The 25,155-nt window shown below is 45.7% G+C and overlaps 2 protein-coding genes across 2 annotated transcripts in view; both read right to left on the bottom strand.

Annotated features, from left to right (window-relative positions):
- Nucleotides 1-300: 300 nt before the first annotated feature.
- slc35a3a (solute carrier family 35 member A3a) lies at nt 301-6,487 on the bottom strand. The gene is made up of 8 exons (XM_079266997.1): nt 6,176-6,487; nt 5,837-6,046; nt 4,531-4,685; nt 4,290-4,412; nt 3,578-3,752; nt 2,526-2,644; nt 2,044-2,177; nt 301-1,914 (listed from the first exon to the last, which is right to left on the bottom strand). The coding sequence occupies exons 2-8, from the start codon at nt 6,024-6,026 to the stop codon at nt 1,824-1,826; spliced, it is 987 nt and encodes a 328-aa protein (XP_079123123.1). The 5' UTR covers nt 6,027-6,046; nt 6,176-6,487; the 3' UTR covers nt 301-1,823.
- Nucleotides 6,488-7,275: 788 nt separating this feature from the next.
- The window catches only part of notch2 (notch receptor 2), a 41,425-nt gene continuing 23,545 nt past the window's right edge, over nt 7,276-25,155 (bottom strand). The window contains exons 4-35 of the mRNA XM_079267755.1: nt 24,550-24,757; nt 24,326-24,459; nt 23,780-23,902; nt 22,924-23,157; nt 22,491-22,646; nt 22,215-22,400; nt 21,700-21,813; nt 21,455-21,568; nt 21,064-21,297; nt 19,896-20,006; nt 19,524-19,716; nt 19,154-19,299; nt 18,921-19,034; nt 18,669-18,788; nt 18,342-18,494; nt 17,924-18,152; nt 17,434-17,635; nt 16,632-16,785; nt 16,303-16,487; nt 16,046-16,178; nt 15,674-15,925; nt 15,390-15,502; nt 13,862-14,391; nt 13,419-13,748; nt 13,159-13,301; nt 12,863-13,073; nt 12,438-12,522; nt 12,144-12,297; nt 11,737-12,059; nt 11,412-11,559; nt 10,926-11,023; nt 7,276-10,770 (exon numbers count right to left, since the gene is read on the bottom strand). Of these exons, the coding sequence (XP_079123881.1) occupies nt 9,337-10,770; nt 10,926-11,023; nt 11,412-11,559; nt 11,737-12,059; nt 12,144-12,297; nt 12,438-12,522; nt 12,863-13,073; nt 13,159-13,301; nt 13,419-13,748; nt 13,862-14,391; nt 15,390-15,502; nt 15,674-15,925; nt 16,046-16,178; nt 16,303-16,487; nt 16,632-16,785; nt 17,434-17,635; nt 17,924-18,152; nt 18,342-18,494; nt 18,669-18,788; nt 18,921-19,034; nt 19,154-19,299; nt 19,524-19,716; nt 19,896-20,006; nt 21,064-21,297; nt 21,455-21,568; nt 21,700-21,813; nt 22,215-22,400; nt 22,491-22,646; nt 22,924-23,157; nt 23,780-23,902; nt 24,326-24,459; nt 24,550-24,757 (7,064 nt within the window). The 3' untranslated portion in view covers nt 7,276-9,336. The remainder of the gene's footprint in view (nt 10,771-10,925; nt 11,024-11,411; nt 11,560-11,736; nt 12,060-12,143; nt 12,298-12,437; nt 12,523-12,862; nt 13,074-13,158; nt 13,302-13,418; nt 13,749-13,861; nt 14,392-15,389; nt 15,503-15,673; nt 15,926-16,045; nt 16,179-16,302; nt 16,488-16,631; nt 16,786-17,433; nt 17,636-17,923; nt 18,153-18,341; nt 18,495-18,668; nt 18,789-18,920; nt 19,035-19,153; nt 19,300-19,523; nt 19,717-19,895; nt 20,007-21,063; nt 21,298-21,454; nt 21,569-21,699; nt 21,814-22,214; nt 22,401-22,490; nt 22,647-22,923; nt 23,158-23,779; nt 23,903-24,325; nt 24,460-24,549; nt 24,758-25,155) is intronic.

Raw genomic sequence — 25,155 nt, 5'->3', positions numbered from 1 at the left:
TTTTGCATGCAGTGTTTTTAAACTCATTAAAACAAATGCCAAAAATATCAAAAAGTGTGAATTTATTCATGTCACGTAGCTTGCAGTTCAAAAGGCGACGAGCAAAGTTATACACGGTAGGACTTGTTGTTGTGCAAAAGATAATCTGGAATCAGACAATATTTAAACGACTGCTCAGACGGTTACATGATGACTTGTAAAGAATATTTTGCCCAGATTACTTTTGATTAAGCTCTTCATGATATCATTGTGCTCGTTTTAGTGTAGAAAAGACACAACGCAATGACACATTCAGAATAGTTCTAGGAAACATTTTTCTTTTATGAAACGTTGACATATTGGTAATCAAAAAATAGTTATTAATTACACCCGCTTTATCCCAAGGAAAAAAAATAAATAAATCATCTCAGGAGAAAAACACCGGTCAAAATGTACATTCCAAGATGTGAATAATGCTCCACAGATGTCTGACGCAATCACAAGTCAGGCAGTTCACTTTTGATTAACTTCGCCACAAAATCAACGGCGTATATTGTAACACGAGCACAGGACAGTTTATAATCAGTGGCTATGAAAAGTCACGTGAAAGCCTAATTAATTAATGAATAAGTTAAACAAATAATTCATTTAGATTACAATTTAAATGGTGATTATTTACGCTCCAGGTTAATATAATTTCAAATTGTACAAAATAATCACTTCAAAAATCAAACAGCTGACGTTACACCCTTCAACTGGTTTTCTAATTGGTTTTTATTCCTGAAGTTTTTGATTCTCACTCCCAGATGAGTGTAAAACATGAACTCCTCCAAGAGCACAAGTGTTTCTGTTAGCCCCGCCTTCCAGCCTCGTTCTCAGGCTCATTCACATGAACAGAGGAAGGAAAATAACTCTGGATTCAGCCATCAGTGAATTTTAGGACCTAATGATTCAAATAAGAGCTATTTAAGTGTTTGCACTGGGAATGTTTGATAGACTTTCCCAATGGAAGTCTATGGGAAAAGGTGATTTTGGGCCCAATGGCCCCGAAAGTTGTAATTGGCTGCTTTGAGGGCTTGGTTAGAGCCTGTGGTATTGTACATAGCTGTAGTGCACACATGAGCAAATGCAGGCAATATTCCTGCTGAATGTGGGCGGTGCCAAGAGGGGTCAACCACACACACCTACTTTGAGGCTTCGGCTTTGCAGGTCACCAAAGTTGAACATCAAGTAAAGCTGCAAATTTTGCACGCGTGACCTCAACCTTACAGCAAACAATGACTGGGAATGCTTATTTTAGGGGAAAATGGTCAAAAATGTGCTTTGAAAGCTCAAAGTGGGACAAAAAAAAAAGACCTTTCAAGAGTCTTAAACACTGCACCTCTGAGTTGGACAATGTTGGAAAAAAATCGCAGTACATCTTAAACTTCGGCCCGTCTGCCCCTTTAATCCTTTATCGTTGTGTAGGTGCGACTGATGTGACAAGCAGCCAAACGGGCTCGAATGAACACAATCAGTCGGTCCTACCGAGAATCGCTCTCCAGATCTACATCCGTAAATACAGGAACAAAGAAAAATATACAACCCTGTTCCGCCACGGTTCTGTTCTCATTGGTTACCCTTCTCAGCTGAGGCACTTTTGGTGTGTGAGACCCATCACAGCGTTGTGCTCGCTCTTTGTTTATTACTGTCTTTTTTCCGCTCTTCCCGTCCTCCGTTCCCAACCTACTTACCCTCCTCTTATTATATATGATAAAGACGTTTCCCCTTCTTTTTCTCCAGCTCGCTGTCCTCCTTTCAACAGGACCTCCTACTGCTGCTGTAGAGTCACAGCCCCGAGTGTCCTACGCCCTGCTGGGGTTGGGGGCTGGCCTGCCTTCGTAGCCGTAGAGGAAAGTGGCTGCGATGACCAGAATGGCCCCCAGGAAGAACACGCTGCGGACGACAGCAGACAACAGCGTCAGCTCGAGAAATAGTGGTTATGAGAAAGGAAAGCAAAGACATAACAAACAAAAAACAACCCAGAAGAGAGACAGAGGGAGAGGTAGTGACTGTTTCCTCTACCCAGTGGGGTCGAAGTCCTGCAGCCAGAAGTACGATATGAGAGTTGACAGGATGATGGAGAGCGATGTAGCGAAGCCCTTGAGGATGTTGTCTGCATACTTGATGACCGCTGCTATGACCAGACCACCCAGCGCCTGGAGAAACAACAAACACACGGACACAGATGGACAAAGGCATGACCTGAACGGTCAGAGAGGGAGTCTGATTCATGAAATAAAGAGTCTGTTACCCCAGAGGCTTGATAATATGTCTGACAGTTAGGTGGGAAAACATATTGAACTGGCCTTCTTATCACGGCAAATCCGGCCAGGGGCCTAAAGTGGCCCTCTTTCTCATTTCCTACCCTCTTACTTACGGCGCCCTCGCTCAGACCACATCTTCGAACTCGACTAGTCTTGTGACTGCGTCGTGCATAATTGCAAAGCTGTTGGGGTCATTAAATCTGTAGAAATCTGTTGTAGCGGCTTGATGTGAGCGTTTACCTGCAGCGCTACGACAGTCCAGGTGACGGTGTTGTATCCCTGGAACATTCCCGATTCCTTCACCTTCTCCCCGTCGAAGGCCATCATCCCAAAGAGGCCAAACACCAGCCCAAACAGCCCTGGAAACACACACACACACACACAAGATACTTCTATAGATTTCATCCTGAAGTCGCATCAAAATAAAGACAGAAATACTACCAAGACTGCTGTTAAGACAGATCTTTAGCACGATAACCATCTCAGAAAATATCAGTTTCACAGTATTACACTGTTATTATTTTTTATATTATTATTAGTTACTGTGTAACACACACACGTCATTTTAATGGCACTGTATAAAATGATTGCATTGAATCCTCGGTCAGAGCGAGCCTTGTTCTTTGTTTCCAGTCCCAACGCTAAAGTAAACAACGCTAGCATTAACCCTTTCCTTGCTCGAGCTTCATATTCAGTGCGAGTGAGATATCAATCAAACTCTCGGCAAGAAAGGCAAATCAGCATTTTCTGAAAATATCAAACTACCCCTTTAATATTCATGTACTCCAACTACATTTCTTATCTCCTGTACTTTCCAAACAAGGCTGGAACTAACACCAATTCCTTTATCCTTCTTTTTTTTCTTTTTTTTTTTACATTTTCTTGTATCACTTTTACAACAACAACAAAAACATGCACAGCATTTTCGACTCTGCTCCCGTTGCAGATCTCGGCTCCGACATTTAATGCAGGTGCAAAAGCTCCGAGCTCACGCCAGGAGTCGCAGGAGACTTAACACATGCCTCACACGCTCCGGGGTAAAAATAAACTGGACAGGAACATTAATCTTAACAGAAACATATCGGAGATAAAGAGCCCAGCTGGCTCTCTGCACAGGAAAGAAAGGAAACTTAGAGCTCACTCCAGAACATGGAGCTAGCGCCTTTTTCAATTGGTTTTTCGACAACATCTCACAACATTGTTCTTCTGTTGATGGACATGCATTGATTAAAAGTCATGAACTTACATTTCATGTGAAGAATAACTGATTCGGCCGACGGAGGAATACTGACCCAGCTGAATGTTGCGGACCCAGACGCTCTGTTTGCTCTCCTTTAGGATCTTCTCAAAGTAGACGCCGGCGAACCCGCTGGAGAAGCACGCCACCAGAACCGCCGTCACACCGACAAACTGGGAGCCCGTAGAGACGGCATCCTTCTCCGGGGCCGCTGGAGATTCAGAGGGCCACTGCAAACACAAGAGAAACACTTGGATTGTAATAAACCTCGAGCTAGAAAGTGGAAACAGGAGTTTGGCCAAAAAAAGAAAAAAAAAAAAAGGTTAATTTAGTGGCTTTTTCCAGATAGATCAACTGCGTCAAGAGGTTTTCTTCAGCAGATGAAGATAGCTTAGTTGTCGTCACGGAATAAAAAATCATCCCAGAAGCAATCTACTGAAAGCAAATTCATCCCGCTGAGGAAGACTTTTCTTTCTTTTGGGCAAATAATATATATTGGTAATAATAAATTAATAATAGACATATGGCCCATATGCAACATATAATCTATTATTATTTTTCTAGCTTTTTTTGTAAACATTTTCAACATACCAAAACATTTAACCTGATTATTAGGGAATAAAAGGCTCGATTTAAACGTCATGTGCTCACAGTTATTTTTATATCAAGCGGAACCACAGAGAGGATGTTTTGTGGCCTATTTCTAGACAATGGAGAAATAATGTGTTTTCCATTTAGCAGTGAACAGACGAGAAGCTGTACCGGACCTGCACGAGAGCTACTCCGGCCATAAGAATCAGCAACGAGAGCCACTGGTAGACGCCCAGCCGGCGGCCCAGCATGGACACAGAGAACAGAGCCGTGGTCAAGATCTTCAGCTGGTACGTCACCTGGTGGAGACAAAGGGACACAAACCTTACATTTCGCATGAACAAAGGGCGTGCCGATTGCTGAAGGGGCTCATAACGACACATTATGGTGTCTGTGCGTGCCGCGAGTCGGCCGTACCTGGTAGGTGGCTGCGTCCAGGTTGGACAAGGCGACGTAGAGCAGGTTGTTCTGCAGCGTGTAGATCCCAGAGGGGATCGCCAGCTTCAGCGTTTCGATGGGCTTTTGGGTGATTTCCTGACGCAGAATGCTGTTCAGGGCCCGCATGCTGTAATCTGAAGAATGACGACAGTTAGTGAGTTGGTTAGACTGCTGGACGAATATGAAACCAGTCAGCTTTGACAGGATGTAGAGAATCTAAAATTAGCTGTGGAGTAAGTTTGTCTTTTTAACTGGGTACTGAGGTCTTTGTATGAGATCTGCATGGGTCTGCATGTTCATACTGTGACCACGCCGCCCTTCCACTGGGGGTCTGTGTCCTGTTTGCCGTTTCTTACTGTGGTTCAGGTTGTTGCCCGTCAGCTGATAAGCCACACCTGATCCTGGTGGGAGTGCCAGCTATAAAGACTGAGCACCTGAACACGGAAGGCGGCTCTTCCTTAGCCGACACGGCAGCTGTTTTGTTTCAGACATTTTCACACATCCTGACATTGCTGACGCTCCACCTTTGTTTAGTTTAGGTAAATAAATGTGCTTATTTAATCACCTTTAACTCGTCCGGTCTCCCATTCATGTTGCAGCCTTTCATCTGGGTTGTGATAATACTAAAGCAAACATGACAGAGCAGCGCAGGGTTTTCACTTTGTTATTTTCGATATGCTTGTCGTAAAAGTGGTTGGTAGTAGAGACACCATTATTTTCTGAAGTGGTGCTCTCGTAGTTCGCCAGCAGTTCTGGCACCGTTTCAAGAAGGTTTATCTGATTTGATCTGGTTACTCGAAGTAGAACAAGTGTAATTCAAAGAGATCAAACCACTTTAACATTCCTGCTCAATGAGTATTGAAGTTATTGTTACTGTATTCTGTGATCAGAACAAGTCGGATTTATATCATAATTTCACCCTTTTTAGACCATATTGTATTTTAGCGGCTGTTTCTGTTCCGACTACATTAAACACGCGACTACTTTAGATTAATTGTTTAAAAAAATATAGTTTAGAACTATTTTTTTCATGTCATATTGGTGTCTTTATTTACTTATTTGGTTTAACACGGTTTTATGGCTATTAGCAGATATTAAAATCATGTCATAATTTGGGCTGAAAGTGAAAATGACAGAATCAAAAACAATGTTGATATTTCAATGAAGATTTCCTTCATTAATTTGAGCAAAAAGGACAAACACGAGCTGGTTCCAGCCTCTAATACTGTACAGTGGTGCTGGTGATTGTGGTGACATGACATCAGTGTGTTCAGGTTGCACTCACTGTGCTCCTTGAAGACGAGCAGCACACAGGTGAGGATCTTCAGCACCTCGGCCACCACCACAGCCGAGGAGGCCAGGTACCGCGGGCCCTCGGCCTGCAGGGTGCGGGAGTACCGCATGGTGAGCACCAGGGAGGTGGTCTGGAACACCAGCACGCCCAGAGAGAGGTACTTCAGCCGGGAAGAGGCCATGACCCCTGGTCGGTGAAAGGCTGGACACAGGGAAATAAAAAATAAAAAAGGAGGATATAAAGACACGGTTCAAATGTAAGGAGGTAAATACAGAACCGTAGTGAGAAGTGGAAAAAAAGACTTTGAGACAGAAAGAGGTTTTTACTCACATTTACACTCGCTGTAGAAGCTGCTCCACGGGCGTAGATATTTGTAAAATAACTGGTGTGAACTTGGGCTCGTGTCTGTTCTCAGCAGCTCTCTCTCGGGCAGACGGACCAGGTACCGGAGTCTCAACCCAGCTGTCAAAACAGCAGCACTTCGTCCATTGACCCGGACTGGAGATCCAACCGTCTGCGCTTAACTCCACGCTCTCTTACCGGGGTCTACACGTCGACTGCCGCATCGTTAAGAGCAATTCAGTTTGAACTAACGGCCGAAGGAAAGAGTAAATGATACCGCGAAAGTCTGCAGAAGAGAGGAAAAACAATCTCAGGCATGCACAATCCTGAATGACTTCCGTGCACAGCTTTCTTCCTCGTCTTTTTTTTTTTTTTTTTTTTTTTGCCAAAGCTTCCTGTGCGACACAGCGCCTCCTGCTGGACCGGCAGCAGAACTGCAACACTCGTATTTATCATACGCTGGAGAATGAACTAACATGTGGGATAACAAAGCCCCATGAATAACAACTAAACATATATGACCAAAGTCACACCACATTAGTATATTTTAATGTAAACAGTTAATTGACTAATAAAGGATTATCTTATCTTATCTTAATTGAACATCCAGTTGCAATTAGTAAAACAATGGTGCAAAGCCAAGTCGTTTTTCTGTATAATATTGAATCCAAGGCTTTAAAAGGTAATAATAATAATAATACATTTTATTTATATAGTGCTTTAAAAGGCACTCAAAGACACTTGGTAAAAACATAAACAATTAAAGCATTTACTGTATAATAAGAACAAAATAGATGACAGAATTAGTTTTTTAGTAAAATACAAAATACAACCTGCTATCCATCAAATTATCCGATTACCCATCAAACCTGTATTTTGTACCCAGCTGAAGCAGGAACATTCATTGATGGAATGAAGTTGCTGTCCTGAATCTTTTTTCTATACTTTCAAAAAGTACCGGTATCATATTTTCATCCGTTTTAATTCTATCTGTGTCATATTTAAATTTGTATGTTAAAACTAGGTCCCTGAACTTGTGTAAAAATGCACTGTACACAAAAAAAGACAAAAGCAAAAGTCTACGAAGATCTGGGCTTTATTTCAAGAAGCACATTTTGGTTGATCATTTGGGTTTTCTTGACAACTTTCATCAGTTTTAGTTCATCTACCTTTTACAAACATGGTGACAACTACTTCATATGGCATGTATATTATAGGCTATTTGGTTACTGGAAAGTACAATACAAAAAACATTTTATATACAGAAAATAGACACATGGCCTTGCATATGAATGGGAACTGACTTGCTCAATTGTAAATAAGAAGGCTGACTGACACTTCAACAGCACACATGAATTGGTAAACTAGGACATCATTAGGACAGAGACACGCCCCGGTGAATCCTGTGGTTTGTTCACAGAGACAACTGCAGTAGTAATTCAAACCCAAACATTTCTTGTTATCGGATGCGTGTCATGAGTCTATCAAAACAAGGGCAACAACTGATACATTTGGACATGATGTACATTTTTGGCAGAAAAAAAAAGTACCGGTAATAATTTGGTCTAAAGAGACACTGATGTTCTTTTTTGAAGTTTCAAAAACAAAACAGTGAATGATTGTCTGCGTTCACAGAGCAGTCACACAAAGCTATGATCAACGTCAACTTTAAGAAGGAAGACAAAAAAAACAAATACTTTTATCAAACCGTACTCGCCTCCAGACTTGGTTTATGAATCATTACAATTAAAAAGGTGCAGCGATACACTGATTGTAGTTAAGCAAAAAGGCAAAACTGGTTATAAATGATTTTTGAAAAGAGAAAACATTTAGCAAGGATGCCGTTTAACAGTAAAAACATGCACCTCTGTAACATTCAGGATCATTCGAGAAGTGCGAACAGAATTCATATTAAAAAAACCAACAGAAACAGACGTTTTAAAGTCAACATGTCTTTGCCGAATCGAGCTCAGTAATAACAAGCAGAATGTGCTGTAAGTCTATGTACATTTCATCATACAACATACTAAAACTAACGTATGTTTTTGCATAAAGTTTGTCAAGCTTAATTAATCCCTCAACAACACGTGAGATATAGTGGTACCGTCTGTGGCAAGACACGGTGTAACTGCATAACACAGTAACTTTCTCTTGTTTTTTCTGTAACAGTGACTTTCTTCGACACATACTCTGCTCTCACTGCTCCGACTGCATGCAAGTCAAAAAAACACATTTATTAAACCTTCTGTGTGTTCAGACGTTTTGACGGGAAACACTAATATCTTGCAACTGTAACCGATGCAGTAAATACATTTACGTTGTTAGCACAAGTGTAGAGCCATTTAGTAACAACATGCACGTGTGTGTGTGCATTTCTATTTAATCTGTAATTTACTCGATGTTTGTCTTTCTAGTCGTGCGACAGCATTTTATAAAATTCCCCCTTTAGCACATTAAAAAACAATGCATGAATAAAAAAAACAATGAGGCAACAACTAGGTAGTTTTGCTGAATTAAAGCATCAATTGAATGTGACCCATCGTACTAAAAAAGTAGAGTGAACGGTTGCGACGACGGGTTAGTATTGGCAGGCTAATCACATTAAACTACACGTAAGGGTGGCGTATAGCAGAAAGAAGTGACACTGTTTGACAATATCAGTGCAGAACGTCCTCCGCCCCGTCTCAGTGTCCATCTGAACGGTCCGTTTGTCTGATGCAACACCAGCCGGCCGCCATCTGGTTGGCACTTCCTCGTTGATCCCTCAATAAAACAGTTTGTGTGCCGAAGGCCAAAAAAGAAAAGTCTTGACTTGGGCAACGGAGAGCAGAGGATGCTCGGCTGGGATCCCAGGATCTACATGGAAACTGATGTTATCTCGTGACGGACAGCTAACTGCGTTCTTTTCTGGAAGTGAGAACTTTTGATGTCGACGATAATACTCTATGACGTTTTTAGAAACTATGCAAACAGTTTTCGTAAGTGCAAAGAGGAGAAGAGAACATGAAAGGGGAAGTGACCGATTACTATAATGAAGAACAGAAAGAGGATCAACGAGACACGAGAAAGAGCATCGTACGAGTTCACGTGTTGTTATGCAACTACACAGAACCCCAAAGTCAGTCTGTTTATGCTTCCCTCCGGGCGGCCTACGCAAAAACCTGCATGTTGCCGAGCTGAGGCTGCTGAGAGGCCTGCTGCATCTGCTGCGACTGCGGCTGCAGCTGCACCTGCTCTGGAATGTGTGTGTGGTGCGAAGACGGCAGTGCGTGGTGGGGGTTCCCCAGAGGGGTGGGGCTGGTGGTGACGTCAGACCAGTCCGAGTTGGAGTGTGGCGAAGAGGACGACCAAGGGTCCGGGGACTCGGGAGAGGGGGTGAGATACGGGTGCTCGCTGGGTGGGTGGGCAGAGTGGCCCGGGGTGGCGCCCTCTGAGCCAGTGGTGGTGTAACTGTGCTGGGAGGGGGGAGTGGGGTACTTATCCACAGGGCTCTGCATGGGCGGATAGGAGGGCAGCGGCCGAGACTGGCCCTCAATCCCGCCGTGGCCCCCGTGGCTGACGGTGTGGGGGTGCTGCAGGGCGTGGGAGAGCCCGTGCGCCATGCTCATCTGCTCAGGCATCTGGTACATCATACCCTGGGGGCATCGGAGGTGGCCTGGCCCCTGCTGGGAGTGACCCTGATTCTGGTTCTGGCCCTGGGACTGTGTGACCTGTACCTGCCCCGGCTGAGGCTGCTTCAGCATGGCCTGGCCTCCTCCAGGGGCCATCATCTGGAACGTGACAATGGGCGGCAGCTGCTCTCTGCTCATGGTGACGTTCATGGGAGTCAGCATCGGGCCCTGGCCGTGGTGTTGGCCCATGCCCGGGTGAGATCCCCCCATCTGGTGCGACACGAGGCCGAACATGTGGCCGCCGTAGCCGTGCTTGGTCATGCCCACCCAGCCCGGCTGCTGTCCCAGCATGTGGCTGACGGGCGGCAGCATTGGTCTGGAGGTCGGGCTGCTCAGGAGGGGAGGGGAGTTTGCCGTGGTGGAGACGGCGCCGGACACGTCGCCGGTGTACGAGTGCGGTGATTCCAGGGAGTCAACGGGTGACATGGTGACAGAGCTCTCTGGAAGTCCTGCTGCTGCCTTGACGCCATTCGCGTTCCCTCCTGCTCCTCCTCCTCCCACTCCAGCACCTACACCCGGCCCCTCTCCTCCAGCGGGCTTCTTTCTTCTCTTTGCCTTCATGTCTTTTAGCTCCTTCGCTCCCCCTCCAACGCCTCCCACCTTCGCTCCACCTCCACCCCTCCTGCTCTTCTTCCCCTGCGGCCCGGGGCGCATGCCGATGAAGCCCACTCCGTTGGCCCCGCACATAGCGTTGCCTCCTCCGCCCATGTGGTTCGGGCCATTGTGTGGACTGTGAACCAAATTGTACTGGTCCAGCAGGCGCACGATGTCGTGATGCATGCGTTCTTGAGCGGTGTCGCGGGGCAGCCGATCCAGGTGATCGGTGATGTCGCGGTTGGAGTAGTGGTCAAGGAGAACCTGAGCCGCCTCAAAGCTGCCTTCTCTGGCTGCAAGAAACAGAGGGGTCTCCTCCTGAAGGAAACACAGCAGGCAGCGGGTTTTAACACACAAAAGATCTGTTTTGAGCAAAGTCTCAATTTAACATATATCTCTGAAAAAAATTTTCATCAGCACACAATCTAAGGAACTATGGTTTGAAATATCATGAATGAAAACAAAGAACCAACCTTATTGTCTTGCATGTCACGGTTGGCTCCGTTCTTCAAAAGCACGAGTGTGGCCTCCACATTATTAACTGCAGCTGCCCAGTGAAGAGAAGATTTGCCTATAATGTTTGGACGGGGAGAAAAGACAGAGACGAACATCCGTGTTAAACAGAATGAAATAACTACTAGCTTGTTTTTCTGTTACATTCCATTCATAAGTATATTTTTGTTGATAATCAGAGCTCTTCAAGTCAAGGACTGAAGCCAGCATAGCAGTGTCTTAAAGGTTTACTACCGTGAACACGTGCAATTTGCATGGACGGGTCTAATTATCTTGTCCTGCTTACCTACCAGCATAATTACTTCATACTAATACTGCAGCGTCAATACGAGCAATATCGTAATCCGAATAAGTGTCCATGATATGCTGTAATTCATATACCAGACTTTACAGTGCAAAAATACAGCACTCCCCAGGAAGACTAGATCTATGAAAAGTTTGCTCACCGTGGTCGTCTACAGCATTGATGTCAGCATGGCAGTGGATCAGCTCTTCCACCATCCCGTCCACAGCTAGCCGGGCTGCCAGGACCAGTGGAGAAGTGCCGTCGTTCATCCGGGCATCCAGTTCTGTTGCACGATTACGGATCAGTATCTGAGAAGACAAAAGATATACAGACACTTGAGATACGATGGAAAAAGTACACGAAATAAAATAGAAGTGATGCAGATTTCACAAGTAGTTATCGTTTCACAGTGACAACATTGTTTTGGCTGACCAATATCAAATTCAAAGTTTATAACCGATTCTGATCAAACCGTTTTTTCTCACCTGGAAGACTCCCTGGGCGTCAGCCGCCACGGCGGCATGCAGAGGAGTTCTGCCCATGTTGTCATGGGCGTTGGGATCAGCGCCAGCGTCCAGCAGTCTCTTAGCAGCATCAGCCCTGGCGTAGCGGGCAGCCAGGTGGAGCGCCGTTTCTCCCGTACGGTCCGTCTGAGCCATCAAAGAAGCACCCTGAGCGATCAGGTCTGAAATGACACTCGGCCCTGGTTCATCTCCTCCGCTCTCCTCCTCTTCTTCTGCTCCATGCAGGCTGCAGTCCGGGCCTCCACCATTACGCAGCGATGCCAACATCAGCGGGGTGAAGCCATCTGAGAAGAAAAGAAAAGGAATACATAAGGAAGTTCTTGAAGTTGATCAGATTTAGAAGTTTATGAGTATTTTGTTCTTCTCACCAGGTCCCTTGACGTTAACATCCAGACAGGCAGCATCCAGGTCGGCCTGTGGGGGAGTGAGCGAGATGTCAGCAGCCTTGCGATGCTGCAGGGTCCACTCCCTTCGGTCAACACCTCCATCCATAGCGATGGGCAGCAAGGGTTTGTCTTCAGTCTATAAAAAGCAACAAAACTTGAAACAACATTCACAAAAAAAAATCCTTTCCTCATGGTCCTTACCCAATTGAATTGAAACTACTCCAATCCATCAGCTTTCCTTTTGAACCATTGTTTTTTCCCTCTCAATTCACTTACTCTTTGTTTCTTGGGTGGGACCTCATCTTCCAGCCACCTCTGACTCTGAACTCCATCCATCATGGTATCCTGGGTCTTGAAATTCCTGATACGAAAAAAAAGACAAAGGTTTAAGCAACAGCAACATTTCCATTTGGTTCTGCTTAACACTCAATCAAACAGTAGTATCGATCACTGGGAGCTGCACAGCACGACCACAGTCTTCTGCTGATGCACTTGAGCTCCTCCAGCTATTTAACGTAAAGTATCGTACACAAACGTTTCTTAACAGTAGCAGCGATACTTGTTCACTTTGCATGGCCGCATCTCCCCAAGATCTACATTTTACTCTGGTATGAATGCCCACACACATAAGAGTAGCTGTTATAATATATCTTGTCTTCAATATTCTCTAACACAAGCTTTTGGTCTGCATATCCACTCACTTCATGTCAAAGTCATCCTGTCCGACAGGCTCTCGCCTTTTGTCATTCTTATTGGCCAAGAATCCGTCAGGAAGCCACAGGGCGCCATGTTTGTGCTTCCTCTTGGCTGCTAGCATCCCCAGCACAAGGATCAGCAGAATAATAACCACGGCCACTCCAACCAGGTACATCAGAGGCGTTGGAACTGGTGAGTCATCTGCTGGAGGCCCAGCTGGAGGATAGAAAGACAAGTCTAATACCAGTTGTTTTGTCTTCATTTGATTTATGTTTAACTGTTGGATGACAGGCCTACGTACCTGTAACAGACACCAGAGGGTACGGCAGTTCAGCCTTCATGTGTGCTGCTGCAATGAATGACGCGGCCTCATTAATGTTGGAGAAACAGTGGGCAGAGCTCTGGGAACATTCGCGGTTATCGAGTTCCAGGTGCACCTCAGATCTGCGCAGATGGGAAAATTCAAACACTGTAAATGACCTGCAGATTGTTCATTTTTTAAGCGAGTATTATAAGAGAGCTTAAAGGAAGAGCCTTTACCCTATCATGAACTATTCTTACCCAATAACTTCCAGCTCCCGCTTGCTTCTGCTCGTCTGTATATGTCGTCCATGCTCCTCCCCATAGTAAGGGTAAACCATCGCCTTCTTATTTGCATCTAGCTTAACTTGCAGGTTGGTGTGCAGCAGGGCTCCCAGCGAGCGCAAGAAACCCCTCATGTCTCCAAGCAGCTCCTTAGGCTGCAGCCGGACCACGATGATCAGCGTGCCACCTACCACCATGGCTGGAGTGTCAGTGGAGCAGTCCAGGCCGTCCCAGCCACAAGCCTCCGTGTGGCAGCTCTGGTCACAGATGTCGTTCCCAAAGTGGTCTGCGCAGTACCTGTCATACCTGAAAATACACAGTACAATGAGGGTGGGTGTTTCGTCCTTTGGCTTCAAAATGTTTTGGACTGTAAACGCAACTGCAACAGCAATGACAAAATACAGAAAAGGGTCACGTACTTGCAGGATGATGTGGTCTCCTGGCACTCAAAGCTGTCAAAGAGGCACCCAGGGTTGTCACACTCCTTATTACATTGGCCATTCTTAAAGAGGTCCCAGCAGGGAACACTGGCGTCGCAGTTAACCCAGGGCTGCTGCCAGTTGAGCGAGCAGTCGCCTCCATCCCACTGACATTCGTGGTTGTTACACTGATCGTCGCACACCTTGTCCCCCGAATGCTGCTCACACTGCAGATAGGGGCACGTAGGAGTGCGTGGCGTGATTAGTTTGTTGTCGCAGTATGGTCCCGAGAAGCGCATCGGGCAGCGGCAGCTGTACTGGTACGGGTTGGATGGGTCTTTGATGCAGGTTCCTCCATTTTGGCAGTTCCATGGACATCTCTGTTCATTCTCACAGTGTGGGCCGCTGAAGCCTGACTGGCACTGGCAGTACAGGTGGCCAGGTGACTCCACGCAGCGACCGCCATTCTGGCAACGTAGCTTTGCACAACTGTAGCCCTCTATTTCGCCACAGTTGAACCCAGTAAAGCCCTATAAAACACAACACCTCGTTTGAGTGGGACAGTAATATAGTCAAAAAGTAAGGCATGGCTACACATTTGTAATAGGCCAATACAACGTTGCAGCTGACTTTTAAAGAAACAAACTGCTATAACTAATATACATCTGGGGTCTACTGCTCGTCTACTATACCTGAGCCATGGTGTGGCCCTCTGAAGCAAGCGTGAGAATAAGAGAGGGAGCAAGAAGTTAGTGGAGAGAAAAACAAGAATTTAGTGTGAAGAGATTCATGTTCTAGTAAGAAAACACCTCGGGAGTAACGTCAGCCACCTGTCCACTTCTATAATCGTCTGAAGTAGATCAGTACATCTATTAACAATTAATCTTCACTATAAGCAGACAGATTCATGAAAGAGATCCAATACCCTCTGAGACTGAAGTGATTAAGCATCAAAAACACACTAAAGATGTGTTCTGCTGAATACTATATGGAATTTGGGGGATTGTTTCACTTTCAACATTCGCTGTTTGATAATCAAGTCTGGAGGGATGTGCAGTAGTCACCAATGTGAACATATCAAGAAAATGGAGCAACTGGTATTGATTGTTTTTTTTTGTGCAGAGAAATTGAAACACAATCTCTGATCGTCCTACAAGAGAAGTGTTTTTTTCCTCGCACCACAGCCATCTATGGCGCTTCTTCTACATTGTGAACTTTGTGGCATACGCGCCAAAATCCAAACACAGAACAAAAGGCAAAATGATGCATGTGTTATTTGTCTCTTTAAATAGTTATTTGAAGATTCACAAGCACAGGACTGTCAATCAAGACCTTCATTTAAAAGTATAGCATCACGCTGATTATGAATAAATTAGAGTGCACGGGAAAACAACGACCGTGAGGCCTGTTTGCAAAGAGAAAAGAATAGAAAAGGTGGTATTCAGAAAGCAAGCAAGCATAAAAAAAAAAAGGAAAAATCGATTGAAACCACTTTATCTTATGATAGAGTGACGTTGAATCAACTTACAGGAACACAGGAGCAGGTGTAGCCATGGACTGAGCTCATGTTCATAGAGCAGATGCCACCTTTGTGGCACGGCTTAGACAGACACAGATCCACCATGGACTCACAATGACGACCTGTGAAAGAAATAACAATTAACAACTCAAATCCTTTGCAGGATTATCCAAAACATCTTTTATTATTGAAACAATTAACACAAAAGCACGGATGCCTTGCTGTTTTTCGAACATACAAAACGACTAAATATGGTGCTGTTATGCCCCTTGGAGCGGGTAACACGAACATACCGGTGTATCCGAGGCGACAGCGGCACTGGTAGTCGTTGACCAGCTGCACACAGTCGAGGCTGCCGGGGGCGTGGCAGGGCCCAGACAGGCACTCATTGAGATCCCCCTCACAGTGTTCCCCAACGAATCCTGGCGGGCAGGAGCATGTGTAACGGCCCACGCCGTCCACACACTGTCCTCCATTCAGGCAGCGAGGTTCAAAGGAGCCGTGCTTGGGGGCACAGTCATCCTCGTTGACTTCACACTGGAGCCCTGCAGAGCAGTGGACAGACGGATGTCACTCGAGGTATCGCATAAAGCGTATAATCTGCTCTCTGAATACTTCATCAACCTGTGTGTGTGTGTGTGTACGTGTGTGACATGCAGACGTACCGTGGGCTCCAGGTGGGCAGGCGCAGGTGAAGCGGTTGATGAGGTTGATACAGGTTCCTCCATGGAGGCAGGGCCTCGAGTGGCATTCATCAACATCATACTCACAGTTCACCCCCTGGTAGCCTGGTTTACACTGGAGCGAGAGACAGAGGTCAGCTCATCGCGTGCCTTGGGGGCTTCGTATTAACGTAAAAGCTTCAAAACCTACAAACCACCAACACACACACACATACACAAACCGCTGAGAATGTACTTACTATGCACTCGTATGTGCCCTGATAGTCTTTGCATGTAGCTCCGTTGCGACAAGGGTTTGACTGGCACTCATCCACCATCTCGTCACAGTAGCTGCCCGTGTATCCTGGCTGGCACTGACACCGGTGGGAATTGCCCACATTCACGCACCGCCCGGCGTTCTTGCACACGTTTTCAACCTCCAGACCTACAGTCATTTGGTAAAGGAGGCACATAAAGTGAATGAAGAATGCAAAGATAGGTGCATACGGTAAGAGTTTGTCTGATAAAACCGTAGGCAGGAAACTACATTTTCATTGTAAATACTAAATATTGTGTTGTAGGGCCTCACCCTTCCTGGCGGCAAAGTCCTGGCAGGACATGTTAGGGACGTCACAGTAATGTCCCGTCCATCCTATTTGACAGTGGCAGGTCCAGAAGGTCGACGTCTGAGAGCAGGAGCCGCCGTTGTGACAGCGCACCTGGCTGCAGAGGTTCACGAAATTCTGCAAAAAAAAGAAACAAAAGGAGAGAGAGTTGCAGTTGGTTGTAAATGTTACACAGACAGAAGGAGCTGCACCACATCCAGCCACCTTTCTTGAGTTACATACTTTCAGCTTGGTGCATCTAACCTAACCAACTTTCTTATTCAATATTCCCAATAATAGTGGGAATATCAGGCGCAAACAAAGCTTCTCAAGCGCTCCGAGCTGTGTTTTTTGTGTGCGTTTTTTAAGCTGGGAAAAATGCTGTGGTGGACATACAATTTTGTGCAAAAAATGTGACAGATGTGACATTGTTTGAGGAACAGAAAAATCGTGCATGTTTAAATATATATAAGTTTAATGATTTCTCTGTTTTCCTATGATCACGTGTTAAAAACACGAATAATGATTGTGAGGAATCATTAACAGTAATCAGTGAACATTGACAGACAAAATATGTAGACATCATATTTATAACTTAAAGGCAAACCGAGCAAATTAATGATTTGGAAAGATTATATCAAAAGCGTACCCTCCATATTATGTTCTAGATTATTATATTAGATGTATAAATATGAAATGGCTAAGAACGCATACTGCAGGACCCAGCACAGGCACACTACCTGCAGACCCACACCGTTCACTTGCAGTGACGCACAAACACTATACCTGGCAGTTCTGTCCATTGTATCCCACAGGGCAGGTGCAGCGGTAGGTGCCCAGGCCATCGGTGCAGGTGCCTCCATTCTTACAGGGCTGAGAGTCGCACTCATTCTGCTCGTACTCGCAGAATGTCCCGTAGAAACCGGGACGGCAACGGCAAGAGAAGGTGTTGATGTCGTCAATGCAAGTCCCATTATTCAGACAGGAGCTGGAAGGAAGGAGGGAAAACAAAGTGGTGACGACAGGCTGTCCAGGGTGCTGAGTTCACTTTAATAAAAGGAAAAACTGAATATAGGAAACAAAAAAACCTATTAATGGCATACATCTTAATGAGATACACAATCTGCCAGCACCAATGGCTGATTCACCCTCATATCAGGCAAATAGTCCGTCAGATAATTGCAGGAGATGCAGTAGAAATCATCCAGGAGGAATCCATTGCAGAAGAACAGAACCATTGAGCGTTTATGGTTCCTGCTTCGAACGGACGACTCACCTCTCGGTACATTCGAGGATGTTGCGTTCACACTTGATTCCATCAAAGCCTGGTCGGCACTCGCACACAAAGCTGTTGACGTAGTCCCGGCAGACGGCGCCGTTCCTGCAGGGCTGGCTGGCACACTCGTCGACCTCGGCCTCACAGCGCTCCCCTTCAAAACCGGGGCGGCAGTCACAGGAGAAACTCCAGACGTCGTCCACACAAGAGCCTCCGTTCAGGCATGGGCCTACAGAGGGGAGGAGAGAGAGGGGGAAAGAACAAAAACTTGATTTACTGATTGAACAAATCCTCCAGGTTATCAACGAACAATCCACCAGCAGTTGACTCGTCGCCATAGTCCATGAATGCAGAGGTGAGGCTACCACTGGGTGCATCCAGGCACGAGTGAGGTGAATTAGTTGAAAGTGAAACTCACTTGGCGAGCAGTCGTCAATGTCTGTCTGACAGTTGTGTCCGCTGTATCCAGGTTGACATTTACACGTGTAGCTGCCCGGGCTGTTCATGCAGCGACCAGCATTTTTGCAAGGGCTCTTCCTGCATTCGTCGACATCCTCGCTGCAGCGTGGACCTACACGAGCGTGACCAAACAACAACGCATTAGCACGGCATCAATCTAGCAGAAATACCTACTATTAGGTATGACTTTGCTCTCAGGCACACTGTCTCATAGTTTCCCTCTATCTCGACTCACAGCCACACAAACTCAGTCAGACGGACACGTATCTCACAGACACGCACATACCTTGCCAACCAGCAGGACATCGGCAGGTGTAGGAGGTGTAGTCTGAAGACGGACGGCACACTCCTCCCCTCTCACACGGATGAGAGGCACAGGGAACCTGTTCCACCTCACAGAATTTACCTATTTCAACACAGGAACACATTTTATGAATGATAAAACGAGCAAGAAATTGACTCAGTTGGCTGCTGCAAAGACATGCGGTTGCATGCTTACAAGTGGATGTTGATGTGGTGGAAGTGTGATGTCACTAACCTGTGAATGGCGGACTGCATTGGCAGGAGTAAGTGTTGACTCCGTCTATACAAATGCCTTGGTTCAGACAGGGCCCGGATGCACATTCATCTGTGTTCTTCTCACAGTTCACACCTACAACGAGAGGAGGGGTGATTGAAATATGTTTCATTTAAAATTCAGTGCCGTTTACTCTGTTGATTGCCAAGTCTTAAAAAAATGCAGTGCTAAAATATGTGAATTGACATCGTTACCTCTGAATCCAGGTTGACACTGACAGGTGTAGCCATTGTGTCGGTCCACACAGGTGCCGCCATTTTGGCACGGACTGGGCTGGCACTCGTCCTTTTCCTGCTCACACTTTTGTCCCACCCAGCCAGCTTCACACTCACAATGATACCTTTACCCAAAAGAAAGGCCAGCACGAGTTTAAAGAGGAGAAATTAGCCACAAAATAATAATAATAATAACAGCAGCTGCTTTTTGGGCCAAACCTATTGCCGGGTTTTGCTACCGGGGCTCCACTGTTGGTGTGTTTGATGCGTCAAACACACAAACCTTAATGTAAGGACAGTTGGATCTCAGAACATAACGTTTCAGAGTGGCAGTACGAGGTCGACGTACCCGTGTTGCTGTTCAATACAGTCTCCGTGCACACAAGGCTTAGGAGCACAGTGGTCGGTCCCAGAGAGGCACAGAGGGCCGTGGGTGCTGGGCGGGCACAGGCAGTAGAACCCGTTGACCTTGTCGTAGCAGCTTCCTCCACTCATACACGGGTTGGAGTTACACTCGTCGATCTCCACTTCACATTTAAGTCCTGTCAGAGAGCAATTCAGAGGGAATTCATCCTTGATTATCCTGTTGATTTCAGTAACAGCATCCAAATATCATCCGGCAGTGCTACAAGTATATTGTTGTTGTTTTTTTATCCTGCCTCAATTCTGAAACGTTTTAGACTGTTATCACATTGACTTTACTGGATGTAGCAAAACGTACCTGTATATCCTGCGGCGCACACACATTTGTACTCGTTAATGCCATCGTGGCACTCTCCCTTCTCACAGGGGTTGCTGGCACAGTCATCTTCATTGATCTCGCAGTTCACCCCTGAGTAGAAAAAAACATAAATTCATAAAGGGCAACAATAGCCAGGTTATGTGCTTAATCATTTTTAATTGACCGTGCGTTTAAAAGTAGCACACCAAAAACACAGAGTGAGCAGTTGCATGAGAGGAGAAGCAGATCGAGCGGCTGTTACAAAATGTGACTGTTAAGTCACTTACCACCGGGGGGAGTGAGACTCCATAAGAATGTAGTTCCGCAAGAAGTGAGAAATGTTCACAAAAAGCTTTAATGGCCTACTACAACGAGAGTATGGCATAGTTACACATCTATCAAGGATAACATTAGAGGAAAGTGGGAGAGAAGAAGAGAGAGGAAAAGGATGAGTGACAGAAAGACGGAAGAGAAAACTAGACAGAGAGAGGGAAAAAGGAACATTTAAAGAGGGGAAGTGAGGGCATGAAACCAGAAAATGAGAGCTGACAGGCTGAGCTGAGGCCGTTTTGGTTAAGTGAGGACAGTGCAGACTTCAGTACCAGGTCTCAGGGTGGTACAGCGTACTGAACTGAGCCTATTAATCCACAGAGCAACGTGGGTAGCACCACTGGACCCCGACTTGTGACTGCTGTACACACAAGCGCTCTCCAGTTTATACATCGAAGGTTACACAGGAAGCTCTCGGCGTGGGGGATGGGGGTCTTTACATTCAGGAGCACCTTCAAGTGATCTGGCTCAGGCTCTTTCAAATAAGATTCGGAGTTAATTTATCCTTCGGTCTAAAGTGCCGGATGATCTAGAACTCAAACAATGTTTTGCGTTTATAGTTCAGTCTGTATGGTTACTGTAGCAACCAGATGTCACAAAGAGCTGTGTTTAAAACCCAGTGGCAGTATTGTTGAGGAGAAAGTGTCTGAAACTCCTCTCGCACTAGTGCCATGGAAGATACAAGGAGGCTACTGGCTTGTCAGGTGAGAGAGTCGTACAGCTGCATCACTTACGTACCATTATGTCGAATGACACTTTCTTTCTTTGAAGAATGAATTCGAATGAACTTGTCTCACTATACAGGCAATGATTTTTTTGTAGCACACCAAGTTTCTACCTGTGGTTCCTGGTGGGCAGTTACACTGGTAGGCATTGACCAGGTCAATGCAGCGTCCTCGGTTCTGACACGGGTTGCTGTGGCACTCCTGGACCTGGATATTACAGATGGAGCCCGTGTATCCAGGCTGGCACTCGCAGGAGAAGGTGGCGATGCCGTCTTTACACACACCGTGGTGGCACGGCTCTGGTACGCAGTCGTTGATGTTGTCCTCACAAAGTAGACCGGTGAAGCCTGCGGAAGGACATTTTCTCTTAGGCTATTGCGTCACGGATCAAGTGACTATTTCAGATGAAGTGATGCAGTCTACCATTTACTACTTTATAGCACAATAGCAGAGCAGGCCCGACACATTAGAACAAGGGTTCAACGTGTGTTTATTCCCTTTTACCTTCAGCGCATTCACAATCATATCCGTTGGGTCGGTCGATACACTTGGCCCCGTTTAAACAGGGCGTGCTGGAACACTCATCGATGTCGATCTGGCACATTTCACCGCTGAAGCCTGAAAACAGAACAACACGATGAGCATGATAACAAACGCACGCGTTAAAAGACAGGACGGACTTCATAAGCCAACTCATTTTCGCTCTGATTGTGCAGAAACCTGAAAAATATAGCTACGTGTGTACTAACCCGCTGGGCATTCGCAGACGAAGCGGCTGACCTGGTCCAGACATTTCCCCTGGTTCAGACAGGGCGAGCTGATGCACTCGTTTATCTCCACCTCACAATGAGTCCCCTCAAATCCTGCATGGACGAGAAACACGTTTTTATGATTTCGCTCCGGACTTTATGTGTTTAAATAATTTCATTTGAACCTTGTGGTGTCAACTCCACCAAGGAAGTCACGTTTTTGCTCAACATTGTCTGTTTGATAAAAAATGGTAACAGATCTGAATGAGATTAAAAAAGGTAAGACATATTTTTCAACATTTTATAATAATTTTCTTCTGAATTCCCAGCACTTGTTCGGATTATACAATGTGGCACATGTATCATAATAGTGTTTATCACTCTGGATCTTTCAGATTTAGATGATAAAATGTAACCCTTTCAAATGTTGCACTTCTTTGAAGCTCATTTGGAACAGATTGTCTGATAAAACTGCTTAAAATGTAAGGCAATTCATCATTTCTCAAGGAATGTACCAGGCATGCAGATGCAGGTGTAGTCCCCGATGCGATCCAGACATGTGCCGTCGTTCTGGCAGGGGTTCGAAGCGCACTCGTTGACGTCTTGTTCACAGCGCGGCCCAGCGTAACCCCTCACACAGTTACACGTGAAGGAGCCGTCGGTGTTCACACACTGACCGCCGTGCTCGCAAGGGTTGGTACCTGATGATGAAGGGGAAATAGGCACGCTTGAAAGCAGAACAGACTGGCAGAGGTACGTGTTGTGTGTGGTTCGAACTTTCTCTTTCTCACCAATGCTGCATTCGTCTCTGTCGATGTTGCAGGTGCTGCCTACATACCCAGGTGCACAGTTACAGTTAAACATGCCACTGATGGGGTTGGTGTCACACTGAGAACCCTCTCTGCAGGGGTTACTGATACAGGCGTCATCTCTATGGCAGAGCAGGCCTGAAAGGAACATTGTGTTGACAAGGAATGACTAAACTAGACACGGTATTGAGTTCCACAGTTAATCCCCAACATGTCAACTAATGCACTTTGCTGAAACTAGTTTTGAGAATTCGAAAAATCCAACACTCAAGCGACCGACGGTGTAACTTCATCACTCGCTCAGTCGGGCACAGACATGCGTTCAGCTATTTGAATAACAGATCCAAATGCAGGAAATGTCCAAACTGCAGTAGTGGTTTGGAGTAATTGAACAAAGGTTGCACTGCTGGCCTACCTGTCTTTCCGTAGGGGCAGAGGCAGACGAAAGACGCCACGCGGTCGATGCATGTGGAGCCTGGGCTGCACGCAGCTGTCGCACAGTCGTCGATGTTTATAGAGCAGTCGGGTCCACTCCAGCCGTTAACGCACACGCAGACGTAGCTGCCGAACAGGTTGCTGCAGGTACCGCCATTCTGGCAAGTGTTTGGCTGCAGACGACACTCGTCCACATCTTCGGTACAGTGCTGACCTGTAGGAAATGTAAACATATTTAGTTAAATCGTTGAGTCAATACTCCATGTTGTACTACAACATCACTTAAGGTGTAACCGCATGGTAAATATTGACCCATTTTTTAAGATATTTCAGATGCTCACCGCCTTATTTAGAAAGCTCTATTTTTTGCAGAGATGAAAAATATACAGTATGAGAATACTATTCATCCACAGTGGCCGTTCTTGAATACCCTGCTCACATTGGCTTTGCTTTCTCTGGCTGGATTAGTGCGACATAAACTCAGACAGGCCCAAGGAAGCTGATGTTTTTCATGTTTGCTTTGTCAACGGAAAGCTTGCGTATGCAGTACAAGCGTGTTAGCACAGACACACCTTGTGTGAAGTACGAGGCTCTGTAGCATGAAGAAGAAAAATACAGAAGACTGGTAGGAAGTGAGATATCAAAGCAGACAACATGAAAGGATCCAATATATTCGAAAAGATATTTCAAAATGATGTGGCTAGAATATCTAGAAAATGAAGCGGTAAGGACACAAACAATGTGCCGTCGATTTCATTTCGAAAATATTAAAGACTTGACGTCGCAAGTCGTCGCAAGAACATATAAACAAACAATTGAACACACAAATCCCTTACCAGTCCACTCTGGTGGGCACTGGCAGTTGTAGGTGTTGACTCCGTCCATACAGGTTCCTCCATTGGCACACTGATGACCGGGGCAGTCGTCAATGTTGCTCTCACAGTTAGTCCCGTTGAAACCTGGCACACATGATCGGGGAAGACATGAACTCAAACACCTAACTTGTATATGATATTCTCTAGTGTGCATTAGTGTTATCACATGTCCTGGTAGTGTATAAACATCACTTGTGTGTGTGTTTGTTGTGTCTACTTGCTAACTGTAGCAGACTGACAGCACAGTGTTTCCAACACAACACAGCAAACAGGATCAGACTGTTTGCACCTCAGACAACATAATGCAACAATACAGAAACTCAAAGCTGCATTCATAGATGGATAAATACCAGTTATTGTGTTCTCTTAAACGCTCTCTCTCTCTCTCACCAGGCAACAAAGTTGTTAATAGCTCTGTTGGTGTGCGGTGGTTCAACTTTTTAAAGGTGGTATTTTTAGTTCACATTCAGCTGGAACAAAAGTATTTCACAATCTGAATCCCCCTACCTGGGAGGCAGTGGCAAGAGTAGCTGATTTCAGAGTTCTGGTGGCAGGTGCCTCCATTAAGGCATGGTGAGGGTGAGCAAGGGATGTACACGCTTTCACAGTGTCTGCCCGTAAACCCTGGGTCACAGGTACACCTGTAAGGACAGAGCACATTTCATTTAACTCAGTCGTATTTCCAGAGGGTGGCATATTTCACATTTGATTATTACAAACTAGATTCTCACTTGTAGGAGCCAGGGGTGTTGACGCATAGGCCTTCGTTCTGGCATATAGCGGGCGTGGCAGCGCATTCATTCGTGTCATTCAGGCAGCGAGGACCTGTGTAGCCAGGAGGACAGGAGCACGTGTAGCTGCCGGCAGACGGAGAGCTGCACGTCCCACCGTTGGCACAGGGGCTAGAAAGACAGCTGTCCTCATGCTCACACTGCGGTCCTGGGAGTGAAGAGGAAGGAGAAGAGCAGAGCGTTCGTGCTTCAGCTGTCAATGTGTCCTCCACCTCTGGAAAACGACGGCTCAGATAATAGAGGACAGCGATATGCAATGACGGATATATTTTTGTGGTTATCTGAAAGACTTGATATATCGCATGTTGTATTTTATCCAATGACACTTACAAGTAAAATACTTTTTAATCACCTTCTGGATCCATTAATGCATCAAGAGACAATCATGGGATGCCAGATTTGTTTTCACTTCATCAGTGCAGTGAGAGAAAATTGCTTAAAGATTTTTCAGCATCATTAAGAAGTTAATGTTGACTGCACAATGTAATGGCTATAGAATAATGGCAGCATCTGTGTTTAAACAGGTTCCCTATAAGCTTGCCGCAA

The sequence above is a fragment of the Melanostigma gelatinosum genome (assembly GCF_949748355.1).
Source record: "Melanostigma gelatinosum genome assembly, chromosome: 4".
NCBI classification, from domain to species: domain Eukaryota; kingdom Metazoa; phylum Chordata; class Actinopteri; order Perciformes; family Zoarcidae; genus Melanostigma; species Melanostigma gelatinosum.
Note: the sequence above shows the minus strand (reverse complement) of the source record. Positions and strands in the feature narration are given on the sequence as shown.